The sequence below is a fragment of the Capricornis sumatraensis genome, chromosome 20 (assembly GCF_032405125.1).
Source record: "Capricornis sumatraensis isolate serow.1 chromosome 20, serow.2, whole genome shotgun sequence".
In the NCBI taxonomy this organism is placed as follows: Eukaryota; Metazoa; Chordata; class Mammalia; order Artiodactyla; family Bovidae; genus Capricornis; species Capricornis sumatraensis.
Genome location: NC_091088.1, coordinates 40,941,289 through 40,961,346, shown reverse-complemented (window position 1 = coordinate 40,961,346; position 20,058 = coordinate 40,941,289). Strand labels below are relative to the sequence as shown.

The 20,058-nt window shown below is 50.9% G+C and overlaps 2 protein-coding genes across 2 annotated transcripts; one reads left to right on the top strand and one right to left on the bottom strand.

Moving 5' to 3' along the window:
• Window positions 1-2,923: 2,923 nt before the first annotated feature.
• Window positions 2,924-8,665, top strand: CENPT (centromere protein T). Its single transcript, XM_068992724.1, has 13 exons — window positions 2,924-3,036; window positions 4,119-4,209; window positions 4,350-4,437; window positions 4,816-4,912; window positions 5,037-5,170; window positions 5,268-5,304; window positions 5,515-5,663; window positions 6,366-6,521; window positions 6,836-7,159; window positions 7,413-7,503; window positions 8,103-8,279; window positions 8,359-8,463; window positions 8,542-8,665. Exons 1-13 carry the CDS (start codon window positions 2,924-2,926, stop codon window positions 8,663-8,665), a joined length of 1,686 nt encoding a protein of 561 aa, XP_068848825.1.
• Window positions 8,666-8,937: 272 nt separating this feature from the next.
• TSNAXIP1 (translin associated factor X interacting protein 1) lies at window positions 8,938-19,767 on the bottom strand. Its single transcript, XM_068992763.1, is given in 14 exon segments — window positions 8,938-9,178; window positions 9,388-9,494; window positions 9,587-9,713; window positions 9,925-10,034; window positions 10,136-10,288; window positions 10,439-10,564; window positions 10,697-10,827; window positions 10,905-10,953; window positions 11,136-11,305; window positions 11,701-11,836; window positions 12,247-12,443; window positions 18,099-18,201; window positions 19,635-19,718; window positions 19,720-19,767. Coding segments are annotated over 14 exon segments (1,782 nt in total).
• Window positions 19,768-20,058: the final 291 nt, after the last annotated feature.

Genomic DNA, 20,058 nt, shown 5'->3' with positions numbered 1-20,058 from the left:
TTGATGAAAGTGAAAGAGGAGAGCGAAAAAGTTGGCTTAAAGCTCAACATTCAGAAAACGAAGATCATGGCATCCGGTCCCATCATTTCATGGCAAATAGATGGGGAAACAGTGGGAACAGTGTCAGACTTTATTTTTGGGGGGCTCCAAAATCACTGCAGACGGTGACTGCAGCCATGAAATTAAAGGACGCTTACTCCTTGGGAGAAAAGTTATGACCAACCTAGACAGCATATTCAAAAGCAGAGACATTACTTTGCCGACTGAAGTCCGTCTAGTCAAGGCTATGGTTTTTCCTGTGGTCATGTATGGATGTGAGAGTTGGACTGTGAAGAAGGCTGAGCGCCGAAGAATTGATGCTTTTGAACTGTGCTGTTGGAGAAGACTTTTGAGAGTCCCTTGGACTGCAAGGAGATCCAACCAGTCCATTCTGAAGGAGATCAGCCCTGGGATTTCTTTGGAAGGAATGATGCTAAAGCTGAAGCTCCAGTACTTTGGCCACCTCATGAGAAGAGCTTACTCATTGGAGAAGACTCTGATGCTGGGAGGGATTGGGGGCAGGAGGAGAAGGGGACGACCGAGGATGAGATGGCTGGATGGCATCACGGACTCGATGGACGCGAGTCTGAGTGAACTCCGGGAGACGGTGATGAACAGGGAGGCCTGGCGTGCTGCGATTCATGGGGTCGCAAGGAGTCGGACACGACTGAGCGACTGAACTGAACTGAACTCAGAAAGTGAAAGTGAAAGTTGCTCAGTTGTGTCCAACTCTTTGTGACCCCATGGACTATACAGTCCATGGAATTCTCCAGGCCAGAATACTGGAGTTGGGTAGCCTTTCCCTTCTGCAAGGGATCTTCCCAGCCTAGGAATTGAACCCAGGTCTCCAGCATTGCAGGTGGATTTTTTACTGGCTGAGCCACAAGGGAAGCCATCATAGAGGTCAGATCTAAATGACAGGGTGTAAGGTAAGGGAGTTAGAGAAGGAGGTTCAGAAAAAAAAACAAGACCGGCACTTTACAGGAACAGATCACCTTTAATGAGGCAAGAAGGGGCAGCAGTCCCATTAGTTGGCTGCTGTGCTAAATCAAGAAGAGAGTAGGTGTATATAGAAAACATATATATGTGGAGATACATCATTTTGAGGGGGTGGGTCTGTTTTTTCTTATGATTATTTTTTATTAGTTAGCTTTCAACAACTGGGGTAAGGAATTCCTGAGACCGGCTGGAGCCTGGGATCGGGTGGAAGCTGAACGTAATCAATCCTAATGCCCATTCCTTTCTTGGGGGGAAAAAGTTCTTTATCTGTATAGAATGGTGGGGAGGACCTGGAGGGGAGTTTTAACTCCAGGCTATTTTGAGCTGTGTAGCTTTCCTTCACAGAGAATATTGATATGATTTTCCTCCGCAGTTCTCTTATTTTGAGTCGCAATAATCTTTTTTTTTTTAAATTCTTGAGATGCAAAAATCTTATATTTTCTTTAATCTATGTTCAAACACAAACACAAATGTGCCCATGCCTGTTTCCAGTATCTGATACTTCACCCTCAGTTTAGGATCATGAAGAAAAACTCCACAGGAAATGCATAACTCAAGTTCTACTTCAGTTCCCACTAAAACTTAAGAAAGGTCAGCAATGGGGCTATCAATTGGCAAAAATATGGTAACGGAGTCTCCGATATTAACAGAACTTTTGAGAGCCAGAATTCATCTTGAAATTGCTTGTGTTTGGGAATTTTAACATCTCTGCTGGATCACAAACAGCTCACTAGCCTCCTAGCCTGAAAACTGATTTATTGTGATAGGTACAGACACATTGGTCGGCAAATGCAAATTTGACCAGATCACATATAGACTACAGTAATTTTTTTAGTGGCCCAAATGTGTCTCTCCTTATCTTCGGAGTGGGAGATGTGAATGAGAGACATTCTAACAAAAGTAGCTGCTATTTTTTTTTGTGGCCTGGCTTATTATATGTCAGATCCTGAGTTAAACATTATCTCTTTGAGTCATTACAGACATACACATATACCCTTATTAGGTGGGTATCACCCTCCTCTTGCTGCTGCTGCTGCTAAGTCGCTTCAGTCGTGTCTGACTCTGTGCGACCCCATAGGATTCCTCTGTCGCACCAGGCTCCTCTTTCCCTGGGATTCTCCAGGCAAGAACACTGGAGTGGGTTGCCATTTCCTTCTCCAGTGCAGGAAAGTGAAAAGTGAAAGTGAAGTCGCTCAGTCGTGTCCGACTCTTCGCGACCCCATGGACTGCAGCCTACCAGGCTCCTCTGCCCATGGGGTTTTCCAGGCGAGAGTACCCTCCTCTTACAGGTAAGGAAACCGAGGTTTTGAATGGTTGCCTACATTTGCCCAGGCTCAAGGATGGGGCTTCTTCCCCAGTTAGTGGGAAGGAATCTGCCTGCAATGCAAGAGATACAGGAGACGAAGGTTCGATCCCTGGGTTGGGAAGATCCCCTGTAGGCTGCTGCTGCTGCTGCTAAGTCTCTTCAGTCGTGTCCGACTCTGTGCGACCCCATAGACGGCAGCCCACCGGGCTCCCTGGGATTCTCCAGGCAAGAACACTGGAGGAGGAAACTGCAACCCACTCCAGTATTTTTGCCAGGAAAACTCTACGGGCAGAGGAGTCTGGCGGCCTACAGTCCACAGGGTCGCTAAGAGATGGACACGACTGAGCAATTGAACACAACACACAAGGTAAGGATGCCTGCAAAACCAGTTTGCAACCACCATTGTACATACCGAGAGAAGGCCGCTGCAGGACTAGAACTGCAATTCCCATGGGGCTGTGCGGTTGCCTTACGAGAGTTGACCTAATTCGAAGCATCGCGATAGTTGGCTTAAATGCGGCGGCGGGAAGGAGACGGCTGTGGATACCCAAGCCCCTGGGAAAGTGGGCAGCTGAAGCGATGGCCGACAACTTTAGCCCTGACAGCGAGCCTACGACACGCACACTGCTACGGCGGGTGCTGGATACAGCGGACCCGCGCACACCGCGGCGAGCTCGGAGTACTCGGTCTGGGTATGTGAGGCCGCTGCCCCAGCACAAGAGCAACCACAGGTCCTTGGAGATGGGGTCCCGCGCTGACTCAGTTTGGAGAGGGAAACTGAGTTCCGGAGAAGAGCAGAGCGCAGGACTCAGACCAGGCTCCTTTCTCCCCGCTGGGCTCGGGTCATCTGTTTGTGCCCCGACCCCTGAGCCTCCAGGCCGCTCAGGACCTCAGAACTCAATTATGCAGGCGCCATTGGGGGGGCCGCTTTTGGAAGCGAATGATATTTGCTCAGAATCTGGTCTTCTGCTCTGTTCTCTAGGCCAGTTTTACAGGCATCTGCCCTGAACAGCCTCCCAGGCGGTTCGTTCCCAGCTGAAAGATGGGGAAGGAATTGGAGAGAACAGCTTGGGTAGCAGTCGGGAGGCAGGAACTGGAACCATGCTTTGCTAGGGAGCAGGGAATTTGGCCGGACGTGGTGGGAGTGTCAGTGGGTGAGGGCGGTGGTGAGCTCATGGTGCAGAAGGTGTGGAAGATGGCGTCTGCTGACATTCTGGGGCGTTCCTGTTCCTTTATAGGCAATGAGAAGCCATTCACTATAGGTTTTACACCTATGAGTGACGAGGTGGGAGTTATGCCATAGGAACATTTATGTAGTTCTGGAATCTGAGAGGAGATTGGACTGGAAAAACTAGGGCTAGAGTGACCCATGTGGAGGTTGCTGTCCGACCTTGAAGAGTACTTAAAAGGTTTAAAAAATTTTTTAATATCCTTGTTTTGTTTTAATGTCTAGAACGGATACTTTTCCAGTTGTTCCACTTATCAGTGTGGAACCCCTGATTCTGCCAAAGTCACCTCTGTGAAGTCTTCCTCAGCCCTTCGCTCTGGCTGGGTCGTCGTATTTCCTTTCTCTTCCCATTCTTCTCTGGCTCCCTTTCATCCACAACCCTGTTGACACAAGACTGGGAACACGGCTATGGGAGGGGCAAGTGGTTTCTAGGTCCCTGTCCCTGAGTGTAGAAGACTTCAGCCAAGATCCCAGATGAAGATATGTCTCTAATTCCTCTTGTTCCCCTTTCCTACATGATTCTCACAGTTGCTGGTCTTTACACAGTGCCCAGAGAGACCTGCTTGAAACACCTTCCTCTAGGAGGCAGAGGAGTCAAACAAAAATGACTGCCAGGCGTCGATCTCATACAGCAGCAGTAAGTGCCCTACCCACTGACCACTATAGGGCTCTGGTTGCCTTCAGGGGGCCCTTGAGTTCTAGCTCTGCTCTGGAGCCCACCTGGAAGGACTCTCAAGGCAAAAGAACAGACTGATTGCTTGGTGCTTTTCCCCAAAGTCTGTTGACAGATTGGCCCGTGTTCAAGCCAGTGGACACCTGGAGGAACAGACACCCCGGACTCTGTTGAAGAACATCATACTAACTGGTGAGCAAGCACTGGCCTGCAGTAAGAATCAGGCTCCAGCGCCATGATATCCCTCATTTAGGGTAGCCTGCCCTGTCAGCTTCATGCTCTCTTTGCTCTTTATTTTTGGTTGCAATGAGTCTTCACTGCTGTGTGTGGGCTTTCTCTAGTTGCAGCAAGTGCAGGCTACTCTTCATTGCAGTGCGTGGGTTTCTCATTGCAGTGGCTTCTCTTACTGCAGAGCACATGCTTTAGGGTGTGTGGGCTTCAGTAGTTGTGCCTCTCAGGGTTAGTTGCTGCACAGCATGTGGAATCTTCCCCACCAGAGTCCCCTGCATTGGCAGGCAGATTCTTACCCACTGCACCACCTGGGAAGTCCTCTCCTTGCTATTTCTACAGCTCCCGAATCGTCCATTGTAAAGCCAGAGGCTGTGGTGAAGCTGGTGCCATCACCACAGGTGGTCCAGCCTTCCAGACGGGAAAGCAGTCGGGGCAGGTACAGTAAATTCCCCCCTTGGACTGGGCTGTTGGGGGCATTACTGGTCAGGGAGTCTCTTGGGGGGCCCCAAGAGCCAGAATTGGGTGTCCTAGTCTGTCTGAGATAAGCTCCATCCTTGTAGTCTGGAGCTGCAACTTCCTGAACTTGAGCCCCCCACAACCCTGGCTCCAGGTCTGCTGGCTCCTGGCAGAAGGAAGCAGAGGCTGAGGTTGTCAGAGTTTCAGCAAGGAATGGACTGGGGGCATCTTTCCCAAGGTGAGGTCCTGGACAACACCTGTGGCCACCCTCCTCTGTCCTCTGGAGAGGCTGAGGAGGCCTGGTAACTTATGGTTTCTTTTTACATCTTCTGTAGAGCGTCGTGAGAATGCTGATGCCTCTTCCCTCACCAGGTGCTGTTGCCTATTTATTCTGGGAATTGGTGGAAGAGAGGCTTGGGAAAGGAGGTGCTGACTAGGAGGGAATCTGACCGTACTCCTCCATGCTTACAGCATGGTAGCTGTTCAAAAAGATGAGAGCACTAGGGGAGCTGGGGGAATTTCTGGAAAGGGGGTTAGGCCTCAGGTACCTAACTTTCCTTTGTGCCTTATCCCTCCCATCAGCTCTCTCAACTTGACCTTTGCCATGCCTCTCCAGCCACAATCAGTGAAGAGGCCTGGTTTGGCTCGCAGACCTCCTACTCGCCGAGTAGTAGATGTGGGTACATTTTTGCAGGATCTGCGAGATACTTCCCTGGCTGTGGCTCCTCCAGGTAAGGTTGAGATTTTCCTCTTCTAGTCAATGGGGAAAGCTTCTACTCCATGATTGATGGGAGGTGCTGTTGAGTCTAAGGTTGCTTCTCTCTCCTTTGTGTCAGGAATGGTCAGTAGTCCTGGCCAGTAGATCTAGGAAGACTTCCTGGTTTCTTTCCACAATTTGCCTCTTATCTCGTGGGTCCAGTCTTAGTCCCTCAGTATCTTCCAGAACCCTGTATCCTTGAAGAGCTACAGGACTCAGGGTGGGAAAGGGGTGTGATATGGTGGCTGGAGCTTATTGGAAGATTGAAAAGGGCTAAGTTTCAGGATGAGCTGGTCAGCCAGAGTGGACCTGGGAGCCTGATTCTAGAAAACAAATGAAGTTCATCACGGCAAGAGAAGGGTTTCTGGCAGAGGGACCTGAGTAAGAAGTGGAGAATGGAGGCATGGGTGAGCAGTTTGAGTGGGGCAAGCTCTGGAGCCTGGGGATGCCAGGCTGAGGAGCAGGGAGGTAAGCAAGGAGAGTTGTGGAAGGGAGATTAAGCTGAGTGCTAGGTAGTCTTCTCTTTCTGAGGGCCACTTGGGTAGACTCATAGACCTACTACTTAGGCCCTGGTGACTGGGTAGCAGCAGGTGGGCAAAATTCTGAGTGCCACCTGGCCTTTGATTTCCAGGTGAGAGCCACAGAACCCCTGTTGCTACTGTGCCAACGGACACAGTGTTGGAAGACACCCAGCCCTTCTCTCAGCCCTTGGCTGGCCATTCCCCCAGTGTACACCACTCCCTGCCTTGTCCCTCTCCCTCTGGGGCCAAAGAAGTGGAGGGGCCTGCCAGTCGCAGGACATGGAGCAGTGGGCCTGGACTTCAGAACAACCGTGAGTATGTGGGGCATGCGACCTGGAGTCAAGACTAGCTTGAGCAAGAATTGGCATCGGTGGTTTTTCCTCCTCAGGCCCATAGGTGTGTCCTTCCCCCTCCCCCAAGTCCTTTTAGAGGGCTCTTGATCCGTTCATCCAATAGCAAAGTCAGTGTTGGGCCAGGACACTCCAAACCAGTACCCTGGTGCCGCCTCTGGCCTTCTTCCCTCCTTGATGTGCTAGGCTGGGTTTTACTACTTCATCTTTACCCTCTCAGAGCTACAGCCCTGGCCTACTGCTTTTCCAGTGTGTATTCTGTCCCCTAGACTCAGGTCCTGGGAAACCAGCCCAGCTTCTGGCAAGAAAGGTGGAGGAGGTTGAAGCCCTTGCTATGGGCTTTCCAAACATCAGCAGTATCTCTGGAGAAGATGGTGTAGAGCCCCTACAGAATGGAGTAGGTGAGGAAGCAGAAGAAAGTATGGAGGAAAGCATGAGTGTGAGGGAAGTGGAGAAGGCAGCAGAAGAACAAGGATCTGCTAGGGCAGAAGAGCCTGAAGGACACACAGAGGTGGCAGAAGCAGCGGGATCCTTGGGGGCTGTTGAGGCCAAGGAGCCAGAAGGATCTTCAGAGGATGAAGACCCCTCTGGTAGGTTGGGTAACGGGCCCAGTGCAGGGATCAGGGAGTGGGTGGGTAAGTGACAGCTATGTTCCTGGCCTCGGAGGAGGGACTTAACCTAGCTTGTGTTTCTGGGCACAGGTAGTCTTGGGCCAGGGAAACTGCAGAGGGCACCTTGCTTGGCCGGAGCTAGATAAAACCATCAAAGAACAGGATAAGGGAGCTGCGGGCTGTCAGGGTTGGGTGAGATGGTCAGGCCTGAGCCTCCTATAACCCTGTGCTTCCTCTGCAGCAAGTCCAAAATTGGCCCCCAGCACTCCAGAGTTCCTTCGGACCAGGCGACTTCAGTCTCCTGAGCCAGCTCCACCACCAAGCACTGCAGTGTAAGATCCCATGACCCTGTTCCACACGGGCCTCTTAGAAGGGCACAGGCACTGTCCCCTTAGAAGGAAGTTGTCATTGGGCACCATAGGGTTATTACTCTTCCTGTAGGTATGCAGATGTGACCCAGTAGAGCACCCTGAGGTGGGCTGGGCAGGGCTCACTGAGAGCACATCTGTAATCCCATGCTGCTTGCAGGGGCTTAGAAGAGCCTGACCAGGGGGAAGTACCTGGGCTAATAAGTAGTCAGAGGAGGCTTCCTGGCGAAGGATTAGCAGAATGGGACAGGCAGCAATAGCTAGGGGTGGGGCAGGGGTAGAGGAGTGTCTGTGCCAAAGCATGGGCCTGAGTAGTGGTTTGTATGATGAAGTGAGACGGGGACATTGTGTCCAGTTTGTGAAGCATCAGGGCCCCAGAGAAAGACCAGGCTTCTACATAGCCCCGTATCTCCATTGCCCCCCAGAATTGGTTGGAACTGTAGGCCCAGGCTGGCAAAGGAGCACAAGGACCCCAATCTTGGCAGGAGCCAGCAAGATTTATCTTTGATTAGGGGCCTCTTAAGGGAGCATTTAGCTTAACTCTGTTCACTTCTTGTCTCCAGGTTACCTTCAGAACTCCCAAAGCGTCTGTCGGCCAGGATTCCTCCCAGGCCCCGAATCCCTGGCTCCAGACCCCGTCAAGATCCCTACAAGGCTGGACTGAACCACTATGCAAAACTCTTTAGCTTCTATGCTAAGATGCCCATGGAGAAGAAGGCTGTGGAGATGGTGGAGAAGTGGTGAGTCCTTGACATTTAGGTTGGGGAGAGGAGCCCCTCAGATTATGAACAGTCTGTCCTACCCCAACCTTCCTGGCAGCCTGGACAAGTACTTCCAGCATCTTTGTGACGACTTGGAGGTATTTGCTGCTCATGCTGGGCGCAAGACCGTGAGTCCAGAGGACCTGGAGCTGCTGTTGCGAAGGTAAGCGGATGGAAGCAGGGAGGTACTGGGTGTGGGAATGCTGGCGCTGATTCTCTCATTCTCTGTCCTTTGCTGCAGGCAGGGCCTGGTCACTGACCAAGTCTCCCTCCACGTGCTTGTGGAGCGGCACCTGCCCCTGGAGTACCGGCAGCTGCTCATCCCTTGTGCCTTCAGTGGCAACTCTGTCTTCCCCACCCAGTAGGGGCCAGGACTCAACACCTGCCCTGTTCCCACCTGGGGTTGCTTGGTCCCACATACACTTGTAGGTTTCCTCCCCACCCTTTAGCATCAATAAAGTGTCACAAACAGAATATGCTGTGTTTTGATGCATTTCCTGGGATAGCCAGGCAGGGACCAAGCCCCTCCCCTTGACTCCCCAGCATAACCTAGAGAATAGCATGGGTTCAGACAAAGAATTTTATAACAACAATCAGAGGTTAGCAGCACGGGAGCACTTAGGCTGCCCCAGTGGCCTTAGCTTGCAGGTTCCTGCTCCCGAGGCCCCATACGCCTAATGTCACTCATCTGAAGCTGTTCTAGTGCAGTCTGGAGCTGTGTCACAGTGCCCTCTTCCCTTTCCTCACCCTCCTCTGGCATTTCCGTCATGGGGAGCTGGAAGGCCTGCCTCAAATAGTGGTTCAGGGTCTGCTTGTCCAGGCTGGGATCAATGTTCATCAGGGCCTCACGTACCTTGGGTAGGGTCACCTCCTCGTTGCTGTCCCAGAAAGAAAGAGAGAGACAGACCTTGACCCTCTGCTCTCTACCCAGAGCCCAAGATGCCCTCTCCCAGGCTTGAGTGGTGTGTAAGGCCCAGCAGCAAGCTTGGTGCTTAGGGAGACACAGGGGCTGGAGCTGCTACTTTGTGGCCCAGCCTGCAGGACTTGCCTATGACTGGATGAGCCTGTGGGCCCCAGGGTCACTCACAGTTCCAGGCCCAGCTCCTGCTTTAACTCGTTTAAGTATTCATCCTTTTCCACCATGTACTGTTCCCACAGCTTTTGCACAAAGGGCACGCTCTGGCCCTCCTCATCCTGGGAAGGGTCCACAAGGCAGGGTGAAGATACACGGGCTAGTCTAGGCAGAGGCTAGGTCAGGGCTGGGCAAATCCTGGGCCCCGACCCACCTCCATAAACAACATGCGGTAGTTGAGCAAGTCTGCATTGCTGCTGCTGGGATGCCAGCCCCCTGCCTCCATCAACTCCTGAATTCTCTCATCCTTCTTCAAGGGGAAGGTGCTCTTGAGGACAGCACTGTAGGGAAACATGAGGGCTGACGGGCCTGGCAGAGGCCTGCTTACCCATCTTCCTGCACCCCTCTGCCAGTCCTACTAGTGCTCAGAAGGGCAGCATGCCTTGAGGTTCTGGCCTTTTCCCACCAGGCTCCCCTTCCCCCTGCACAGCTGGGAACCAGGCCAGAGGGCATGTTGGGCTGGAATTTGGGGTGACCCACCTGGTCTCTCACCTTAACTGCTCCATGGTTAGTAGCCCCTCATTCTGGCTGTCAATGTTTGTCATCTCCTTCAGCAGCTGTGCTATGGTCTCCTTCTGCTTGATGTACACACTCTCTTTCCTCTATGGGAGGAAGCATTGACTATCTCCCTGTTTCCTAGAGGAGTAGGGACAGAGCTGGCCTATGCTGGGGACAAAGGGTAGAGAGCCAGGCCCAAGCTTACCTTTCCCATCAAGACTGCATAGAACTGACTCATGACTTCATTGGTATGGAAGAGCTTGATATATTCAAAAATGGTGTAAGCCCAGGCCATGGCATCACCAGGCCCAAAGTGGCGCTCCAGGAAACTGAAGAAGAAATCTGGGAACTTCTCTTTCTGCAGGGTAGGGGGAAGACTGCTTGGTTGGCCCTCCTCCCAGTTCCCTAGCACCTTGAGGGAACACCCCCCGCCCTTGTCCGCGTCCGCCCTCCACCACTGGAGGACTCAGGCGGCCATGCCAGGCTAAAACAGCTGGAGAGATCTGACCTGCTCCTCAGTGATACGTTCCTTCCAGGCATCCTTGAGGAGTTTTACCACTTCCTTCTTGGTTGGCTTCTTGTTCTCCACAATGCCATCAAACCGAAGGAAAGGGGGGATGGATTCCCCATAGCCCTGAAAGGAACCATGTCAGCTCATCTCTGGGGCCAGTTGTAGCCCCAGGGCAGAGCCCCACATCATTCCCCCAGAACCTCGTTTTCTCAGCAGTGAGGCCTGGCTATTCCTCGAGCCCAGGGACTCCCCTACCAGACCAGGGAAGAAGTCTTTCTCCCGGAGCAGCCCCTCGCCAATCTCCTCCAGGAGCACGTCCACCAGCTGGTCACTGTTCTTGCCCTCGGCCAGCATGTGCCAGCGATCTCGTCCTCCCGCCACCACATCTGCAGGGGTTGGGGAGAGGGAGCTGGAGTCCAGACCACACTTGTGCAGTCTCTAGGGCCTCAAGGGCCAGCGTTACCTTCACACTTGGACCAGTCCGGCCGTGGTGTGGAGGTGCGCTGGATCTCCTGCAGCTTGGAGTAGAACTGGTCCCGCTCCTTCAGTGTGCTCATGTGCAACTGCAGCAGCATCTCGTGCTCCTTGCGGACCTCTTCATAGTCGTCTCTCAGGCTCTCCAGCTGTGGGCAGGGTGATTGGTCCTTGCTACCCACCTGTGTGGCCCTGCCGTACCCTGTGTGCCCACCAGCACCTGCTCCTGCAGTTCCTTGAGGGTCTTCTCCTGCATTTCAAAGTCCCTCCTGGGCACCACATCTCCAAAGTTTGCCTTCATGGTGTTGAGTTCCATCTGTGTGCGGGTCAAGTCTTGCCGGGCCATCTTCAGAGCCACTGTTAGCTTCACGGGGTCCTCTCCCCAGACGCCTGCCGGGAGGCCCGCCAGCTCGCATCACCCTGGCTCTGGGGCCTGTAGCCCAGGACAGGGTTGAGTGTCTCTCAGGGCACGTCCCAGAACCACTGTCTTTCCATCATGCTACCACTGTAGGACTGAGCTTAGAGAAGCCCAGGCCGTGGAATACCAGGCCTGTGCAGCCCTTGGGGAGTCTAGGTTGTCTCAACTGCCAGCGATTGTTTCCTACATAAACAAGAAGTCTGATTCTTAGGCCAGCTCAGAAGATCCACAGACCCCGATGGCAGTAGGAACATCTCTCACTGGGAGTGAGCATGGAACGAGCAATATCAGGAGCAATGAATACATGGGAGTGAGTGGTGAGAGTCAGGCTTCTCTCCAGCAGGGCAGAAACCCACCTCAGGCTTACCTGGGGACTGGGCTAGTGACATGTCTTCCCGCTGGTAGCGTAGCTCATTCAGGTCTGCGATGAGGATCTTCCGGGCATCTCTCTCACTGAGGTAGTGCAGATACTCCTCAGCCAGGTTCTTCCTCAGTTTGGTCACCTACTGGGGAGATGGCTCTGTGGTCAGGGGCTGTCTCTGGACAGCTCATCACTACAGCGGATGGGTGGGTGCTGGGCGGCCCTACCAGGGCCTGGGAGCAAGAAAGGGAGGAAGGGGAGGAGACTGGTTGTTCCTGTCAAAGTGCCGAAGCTTCCTTCTGTGGAGAAAGTCTGGCAGCCAAGGAGTAGGACTCTGCTGGCACTGAGGGCCACACTGAGGCAATGCCGGGCCAAGGAGGAGGGCAGCATGTGGAAGCGGGGTTTGGGAGCAGGTGGTGGCTCTGTATGTCATTCCAGGTAGAAGGGTAGAGAGAGCCAGGGGGTCACACCAGTGCCAAAGGCCTCAAGGTCATCCGTGGGGTGGGGTGGCAGGAATTCAGGGAGTTGGGCACCATGTTACTCCCTTTTCACCTCAGTCTGCAGTGAGATCTTCTCCTCATTCTTCTTGTCAACGAGTTTTAGCAAATTCATCTTCTCTTTCTTCAGCGTGGAGAGTTCATCTCTCTCCTCAGCCCTCATGGCCAGAATCCTCTCGTTGCAGTTCTCATTCACAGTGATCAGCTTGGCCTTCAGGGGCTCCAGAGCCCGAATTTTCTCCCTTTGGTGGGCTAAGCAGGGACAGGTAGGGGAGTCCTTTTGGGGTCATGGAAGACAAACAGCCAGCAGACACTGATCTGAGGTCGCAGTGAGCAGCTATGTCCCTTGCAAACTCAAGAAGTCTATACTCCCATTCAAAGTCTATACTCCCTGCTTAAGAACTTCCTGCACTTGCTTTTCAACCAGGGGCAGAGTCCAAGTGAGGACCGGGGTCTCACCTCTGCACCTTCCCTGTACAGTTTTCAGTTCTGCAGCTGTGCCATGCCCAGCACCTCCTGAGCCTGGGGAGGGAAGCCCCCTCACTTCCCTGAACTACACACTCCCTTCTGGGCTTCAGTCTCAATAGAAAAGATGCTCTGTTTCCTACAGATACCACCCCACCATGCTTCCAAGAATGGGCAGTAGTCGGTTGCCCTGGGGTGCCCTATCACGGAAGAGTGTAAGCAAGAAGGCTTGGTGACCTCGAAGCCCAGTTTGTAGGTACCCCAGACCCCTGCAGAACCCAGAAGACCAAAATAGGATCTTCTGTGCCTCTTCCAGGCTGGGCCCAGGCAGAGAGGCTACAGTCTTACCCAGCATCACCTCATATGCATTCTTGATGGAGGACAGCAATGGCTTGTATGTTTTGAAGTCCTCTATGAAGAATTCAAAGATCTCTCTGTAAGGCTGGCAAGAAAAGGGAAACTGTCATCTCCTGACCTATAGCTGCTACCCTCAGTGGGACCTAAGTGTTTCTTGCTCAACTTAGAAGGGTTCTAGTATGAAGCTGCCAGTTGATTCACATTCAAATAAATGCCGCAGGCACCACTAGGGTCTCGCACAGTCCAGGAGCTGAGCCCATCCCTCTAAACTCTCTGGAGACCTGGCAGGCAACCTGGGTCAGGACCTCCCCCTCTCTACCTGTGGCCCCCTCTCTGGCTCTCCAGAGAGCCAGGCTCCTCCATTCACTGTGCTTCAGCTGGCCTCTCACCAACACCCCTCCCCATGTACAGCACTTTAGGCTCTAACCTTGCATTCCAAACTCCAATGAGACATGTGGTTTCCTGTCCTACCTGGACACAGGAAGCTTTTGGAAGCAACATTGTGTACTGGAATGAGCACAGACTCCTGAACCCACCCTGAGTTTGAGTCCTAGTTCCACTGCTGTGAAGCTGGATGCCCTCTCAGCTTCTGCTTCCTTGTTGGCGAGTTTCCTTTTAGCTCATGAGGCCATATCTATGCCCCATCCAGAGCCTGCACACAGACAGTGCTCAGCAAATGCTTGTGGCAGTGACTAAGAATTGTGGGGTTTCCCATCATCATTTCCGTTTGAGCAGGAATTAGGTGATTACTCCCCTGATATGCATCAGTCTAGGTTACATCCAGATTTCTTTCTGTCTTGGCTAAGTTCCTCAAGCTTGGGGCCAGTGTGACTGGGCTGGTGGACATTTTATGACCCCTGCTTGCCCAACTGTCAGGATTCAGGCTCTATTCACTGATATAGAATGACCCAAGGTGGGTGCTGGGGATCACAGAAGGGACTGGAGACAGTATCCAGGCCACCTACTCAGGTCAAGAAGCCCAAGCCTCAGGAGAGTTTTGGTTCCACCCTGGTCACTTTGCTTGCTCACTGGCTTTGTCATAGAACCTGTTTCTCTTACCAGGAATGGGGAACTCAAAAGAGCTGGGGAAGGCTGGTCTCTGCAGAAAATCTGAAGTGCCCAGTCCCGGTGAGTAAGGTTTCTTGGCAGCCCTGCCCCTGCCTCCCCGCAGGGTTTCTGTGGTTCTGACCTGCAGCCTTAGTTCCTGGGCAGAATCTGTGCTTAGGTCCAGCAGGAGGAGCTCCTTGCGCAGGTAGTTCTCAAGCTGTTCCAGGTACCTCGGCTTGGTTGTGCCCAGGGGCTGCTGCAAGCTACTGCAGGGGGTGGTGAGCTGAGATGCCATGAACACCCTGCCAGACCCTCATGCCCCACAGGTCTGTGGCAGCACACATCCCTGTACTGTTTCTGGACCCAGTCTATCCACCATCAGGCTGACCCTGGCTTACCCTGCCTGCTTCCGGTAGTCATCTGAACAGGGCTTTCGATTATGCAGAATGGTCTGGTCACTGATGTATCTGGGCCATGGGGACAGGTGGCCACCAATGGAGAATGAACCAGACTATAAGAAGGGACAGGTGGGGTTACCATGACAACATTGCTCCCCTTCCTGATGTTCTTTTTCAGGCTCCTCCTTCCACTCCTGGGTCTTTCCTCCCCGACAACACCTCTTAATATGGTTCACAGCTAAGGCTGTGGTCCTTATGGGAATTCCCTGGTGGTCCAGTGCTTAGGACTCCACACTTCCACTACCTGGGTAGCACCAAAACCTCAGGGAAACAGCAACACTTTTGAAGAGCTATGAACGGGCCTATGCCTATGGAGAGCAGGCCAGCTGAAGCTGAGGTCTGGGCTGGCCAGTGCAGAGGGCACAGAGGTGAAGTGGCAGCTCTATCATAAGGTCCTCAAAGCCTTACTTGTGATTATGAAAAGAGTCAGAAAACTCCTTAAGTATCTAAAAATAGAAGACTATTGTGCAGCCATGAAATATTTACAAAGAGGCTTAACATAGGTTTTAGCAAGGGTTAAGTAAAGCCTGAAATTAGGGAATAAGCACAACCAGATAAGATGAAAAACCAGAAAAGAAGGAAGAAATAACCGAAAAGAATATCAGCAGTTATTCTGTAATGATAGGCCCATGGGTGCTTTTGTATCTATAATTGTGTATTTTTCAAAATTTTCTACAATGCATAAATTACTTTGAAATTAAAGAAAAACAAAACATTGAATTATTGAATTCAATATTAAAGCCTGCTCTGTGGCCCTGAGCCCAGCTTCCAGGTTCTTCTGGGATGGAGGCCAGGCCTACCTCCCATGTCCCACATATCCAGGTTCTAGGAGTCCTTCCAGACTAATGGTAGCTGGCTCCTGACCCTCTTAGGGTGGTCATTGCCCCTGTCTCCTTGGGCTCTTCTTTGCATTCTTAGTTCTACCTATTTTATCTCAGTCTTGCAATTATCCATCCTTTCCCAGAATATTTTGGAAAGTACATAGTAAGTTTTGTTGTTAGGTCTCAGGAAGGACTCCAGCCTCTGGGGGTTTGGGTTGACCTATCTCTGTACTTCCAGAATTGATAGCATCACACTTCATACTCTTCATAGTCTTTTTTTTCCCCTTAATTCCAGTATGGTTGATTTACAGTGTTGTGTTAACACTCTTCATAGTCTTAAGTAGCCTTTAGCAAATATTGTGGAATAAATATTTAGGGAAGCATGATTTAGTTGGATGCATGATATAATAACAGAAATGCTACTTATTGGGTGTATATATTCACACATGCTTTGCCAGGGTCAAGAATGCTCCAGGCTGGCTATTCATATTTAGGATCTCAGGGGTTCTCCCTGATACTCTTTTCAATCCCAACACCCACTCTTTCCCATCATCGCACCCCCATCTTCTCTCAGAAACAGAGTAGATGTCTTGCTTACCACTGTATCATCAATGCCTGATACACAGTGGAAATACAAAAATATTTGTTGAATAAATAAAAACACAGCATGGGAGGGGGAAGAGATGATGAAACAGAATTGTGAAGAGTTTAAAGCTCAAAATAAAGAAAATGTGGTACATATATATATAGTGGAATACTGCTGCTGCTGCTGCTAAATCGCTTCAGTCGTGTCCGACTCTGTGCAACCCCACAGACGGCAGCCCACCCGGCTCCGCCGTCTGTGGGACTCTCCAGGCAAGAACACTGGAGTGGGTTGCCATTTCCTTCTCCAATAGTGGAATACTACCCAGCCATAAAAAAGAATGAAATAATGCCATTTGCAGCAATGTGGATGGACCTAGAGAGTATCATATTAATGAAGCGAGTCAGAGAAAGATAAATATAATATCAGTTACATGTGGAATCTAAAATAATTATACAAGTTAACTTATTTACAAAACATAGACTCACAGACACAGAAAACAAACTTACAGTTACCAAAGGGGATAGCAGAATGGGCATGGGGGAGATAAATTAGGATTTGAGGATTAACATATATACACTACTATACATAAAATTGGTAAAGAACAGGACCTACTGTATAGCACAGGGAAATATACTCAATATAACCTATAATGTAATAATTACTATATAATTGTAATAATCACCTATAATGAAAAAAACCTGAAAAAGAATATATGTATAATGGGATCACTTTTCTGTACACTTGAAACTAACACATTGTAGAGTAACCATACTTCAACAAAAAAGAACAGAAAATATAAGAACAGTAACAAAGGGGGACCAGCCTTGAAAATTCCCTGAGAAGACAAAACCAGTTTAGTCATAGAAAAAAAGCTTAATTTAGCTTATTTTGGGTAACTTAAAAAATAAAAGAGGCCAGATTTCCAGTGCTGTCTGCCGTTTCTGTCAAGAGAAGACGGGGTTACCCTATTTTGGTTTCGGGCATACGCTGCTTTTTTGGTCTGGTTATCAAACAGCTGGTGAGCGGGTGGCTGGAAGGCGGTGTTCCCGTGAGCTGTGCTCTCTGCTTCCCCCTGCGGGTGAAAACGGGAAGGGCGGCCCGGGGGTCGGAGGGACTGCAGGAGAGTGCAACGCCCCCTGGTGGTTGAGTACGGTATCACTGTCAACGAGCAAAATAAAGGGAGTGAGAGCCTGGTTCCACTCCCGCTGAGTAGGTGGCAGCTGGAGGGGCAGGGAGCCCCAAGTAATCCGGACCGTGCGGTAATGTGGCTGCGCTTGGTCTCCGCTTAGAGTCCACACTACCGTTTCTCGCCCTGATATCAGGTTTTTGATGTTTGAAGTCCCCAGCCTCACAAAGGGTACCTACAGCTCACGTTCCCATCTTCTACATAAGACACACTCACCTGAGTGTGTAGTGGAAAACTACTACAGCCCACAATTATCCACGGTGAGCTGGACTTACAAGTTTGCTCAGATGTGTTTTTTTACCTGTGATTTTTGGACAATGGCTGTTTGCTGATTAAATAGTAATAACAATCTTACGATCATATCAACAAAACTCCTAAATCTTAATAACATAGCATTTTTTAAAATTTGTGGGGAGAATCAGCGATGGCACTCATTCCCCACTGCAGTGAAAGTGTAGAGTCCTAACCACTGGACTGCCAGGGAGTTCCCCAGCATTCATTTTTATATAAAAACGTTAAAGAACAGGAATGGAAGGAGAGACTGTCCTGAGACTGATAGAGTCCCTACTTCCAGTGCAGAGCCAGCAACACAGTGGATGAACATCCTTTGCTACTGCCTTCACACACCTACTCACAGCAGTTATGGCACACATTGTAGCAGCCACTCAAGTACTACATCAGGCACTAGGGCTGTAAAGACAAAAAAGATAGTCATAGTTCTAAAAGACCCTGAGAGATCTGGTGGGACCGTCCCAGCACCAAGCACAATGCCTGGCACGTGGTAGGCTGGATGAAGAAATGAGGTCCACTCCAGAATGCTGTGTTGCAAGAGAAGGTTATCTGTGGGCAAGGGCTGGTCTGGGAAGGTTTTTCAGGTGAGGTGTGGCAAGTGTGCATGCTCCCACCTCAGAGGCTGGTGGGCCTGGCCTCTGACACACCCTGACTGGGGATCAAAATTTGGAGATCCCACAGGACATTGCCACTAACCAGCAGTGTCTTCCGTTTCTGAGAAAGCTTGCGTTTCTGGGTATTCTTGGTTTCTGTGGAGAGGGAATCATCTATGGACACTCCTAAAGGCCGCAGGTGTGCTCTGCACAGAGAAGGAGAAAGAAAGGGTGGGTGACAGAGCCTTGAGTGGGGAGTGCACTTCCACCCTTCCCAGAACCACAAGACATGGGCTCCTCTCTCCTCCAAGCCAGGTTCTGGGTCTTCCCAGTGCTGCCGCCAGATTCCCAAAGGTGCTGTCAACAAGCTCCCAATTCTGGGCTCAAAGTATTTTCCCACATTCCCAGAAACATTCTCCTCATCACTGGAATCTCATGTATTCTGCAGTGGTATAACACCCCTTGCCAGGAACCCATAAAACCATGCAGGCCTACACTTCCTTCAGCATTCATCTGTGGCTCTAATGATCATTGTATGTACATTACCAGCACATTCTAGGGGTGTGATACCAAAGGCAGGTGCTATAGGACAAGGAGTACAGAGTCTGGAGTCAAGAGTCAGGGTGAGAGTCTTGAGCTTGTATTTACTACTTTCTACTTACTAGTTGACAGGACCCAGAGGCTGACATCTATCTTCTAACAGGAATCCTCTTGGGCATGTAATTTAACTTCACTCAGCCCAGTTTCCTTACAAGGAGATGGAGAGAATTCTTTTTTTTTTTAAACACATAATCCTCTGAGGAGTTCTAGTGTTTTATTTTTTAATTTTTTAAAAAATGTTTATTTGCCTGTGGCTTTTCTGGCTATAGGAGCTTGTTATCATCATATTTGGAGTGTCCAGATGCTGCACCTTTGAATACAGGCAGGAGCTACCTTAAGGCTATAGGATGTTCTTGGGCTGCTTACAGATGATTTTTTATCTTCAGCCAGTGGGTAAAGAAGCTGTTTATCCTGTGGCTAAGAGCTCAAATCTAGAGACTTCCATGGCTGAGATCAAATACCAGCTCCATGACTTATAAACATGTGTAAAACACATGATCTCTTCAGACTTCTATTTCTTTGTTTGTAAAATGGTGATATTACCACCTCATAGAGTTGCTGTGAGGGTTAAATATGGTGTATGGAGCACTTGGCACTTAATGCACGCTCAACAGGAGAAAGCTGGCTGTTACTAATGATAAAGTGCGCCTCCCCTTTTACTGGGCTTCCCCTGTGGCTCAGCTGGTAAAGAATCCGCCTGCAATGCGGGAGACCTGGGTTGGATCCCTGGGTTGGGAAGATTCCCTGGAGAAGGGAAAGGCTACCCACTCCAGTATTCTGGCCTGTATAGTCCATGGGGTAGCAAAGAGTCGGACACGACTGAGTGACTTTCACTTTCACTTTCCCCTTTTACTAGAATGTAACCACCTTCCTGCGCTGACAAATCATCTGAGATTGTTTCTGTACCACTGTTCCTGTGGGGCTGGAGGCCCAGACCAATAGAAAAAGGCAGGAGGTGCAGAGGTCTGAAGCAGGTACCCTTTCTCTTTCTGGAAATACTCAAAGCCTCCTCTCCGGCCTCACACCGCCAAGCGCCTACCTCGACGTGGTGGGGAAGTTGAGGGTTTGCGAGTTCTGAGAGTCCATGACCCTAGGGCAGCCGGGCAGTCGGGCACCCGGGCAGCCCGCACCCGCGGCCTGGGAAGCTGTGCTAGTGTACAGTCCGTCACCATGGCGACCGATCCCAGCAGCCCATCGGCGGGGGCGGGATCAGGATTGTGTCACGCCCCCGAATCCGGCTCCCGCGCGCCGGGAGAAAAGCCAAGCAGCGAAGGTATGCTCGGAGGGGGAATAGGGACTGAGGGTCTCCTTAGAGTCAGTCATTACAGCGGATATGACCCTAGCGACCAGAGCTGAGGCTGGGGCATAAACAGAGGCCACGGGGGAGGGAGGTGAACTGAGAGGCCGGAGCAGCGTTGCCAGCGGGAATTGTAGTTTTCGGTATCTCAATGTCTTAGCTGAGC

What these genes read in the sequence shown, in the direction of transcription:
- CENPT (XM_068992724.1), top strand. Translation starts at nt 2,924, where the DNA reads ATGGCCGACAACTTTAGCCCTGACAGCGAGCCTACGACACGCACACTG. An exon ending in CCTGGCTGTGGCTCCTCCAG is followed by an intron (nt 5,664 to 6,365) that starts GTAAGGTTGAGA and finishes CAACGGACACAG; the next exon opens with TGTTGGAAGACACCCAGCCC. An exon ending in GTGGAGATGGTGGAGAAGTG is followed by an intron (nt 8,280 to 8,358) that starts GTGAGTCCTTGA and finishes CCTTCCTGGCAG; the next exon opens with CCTGGACAAGTACTTCCAGC.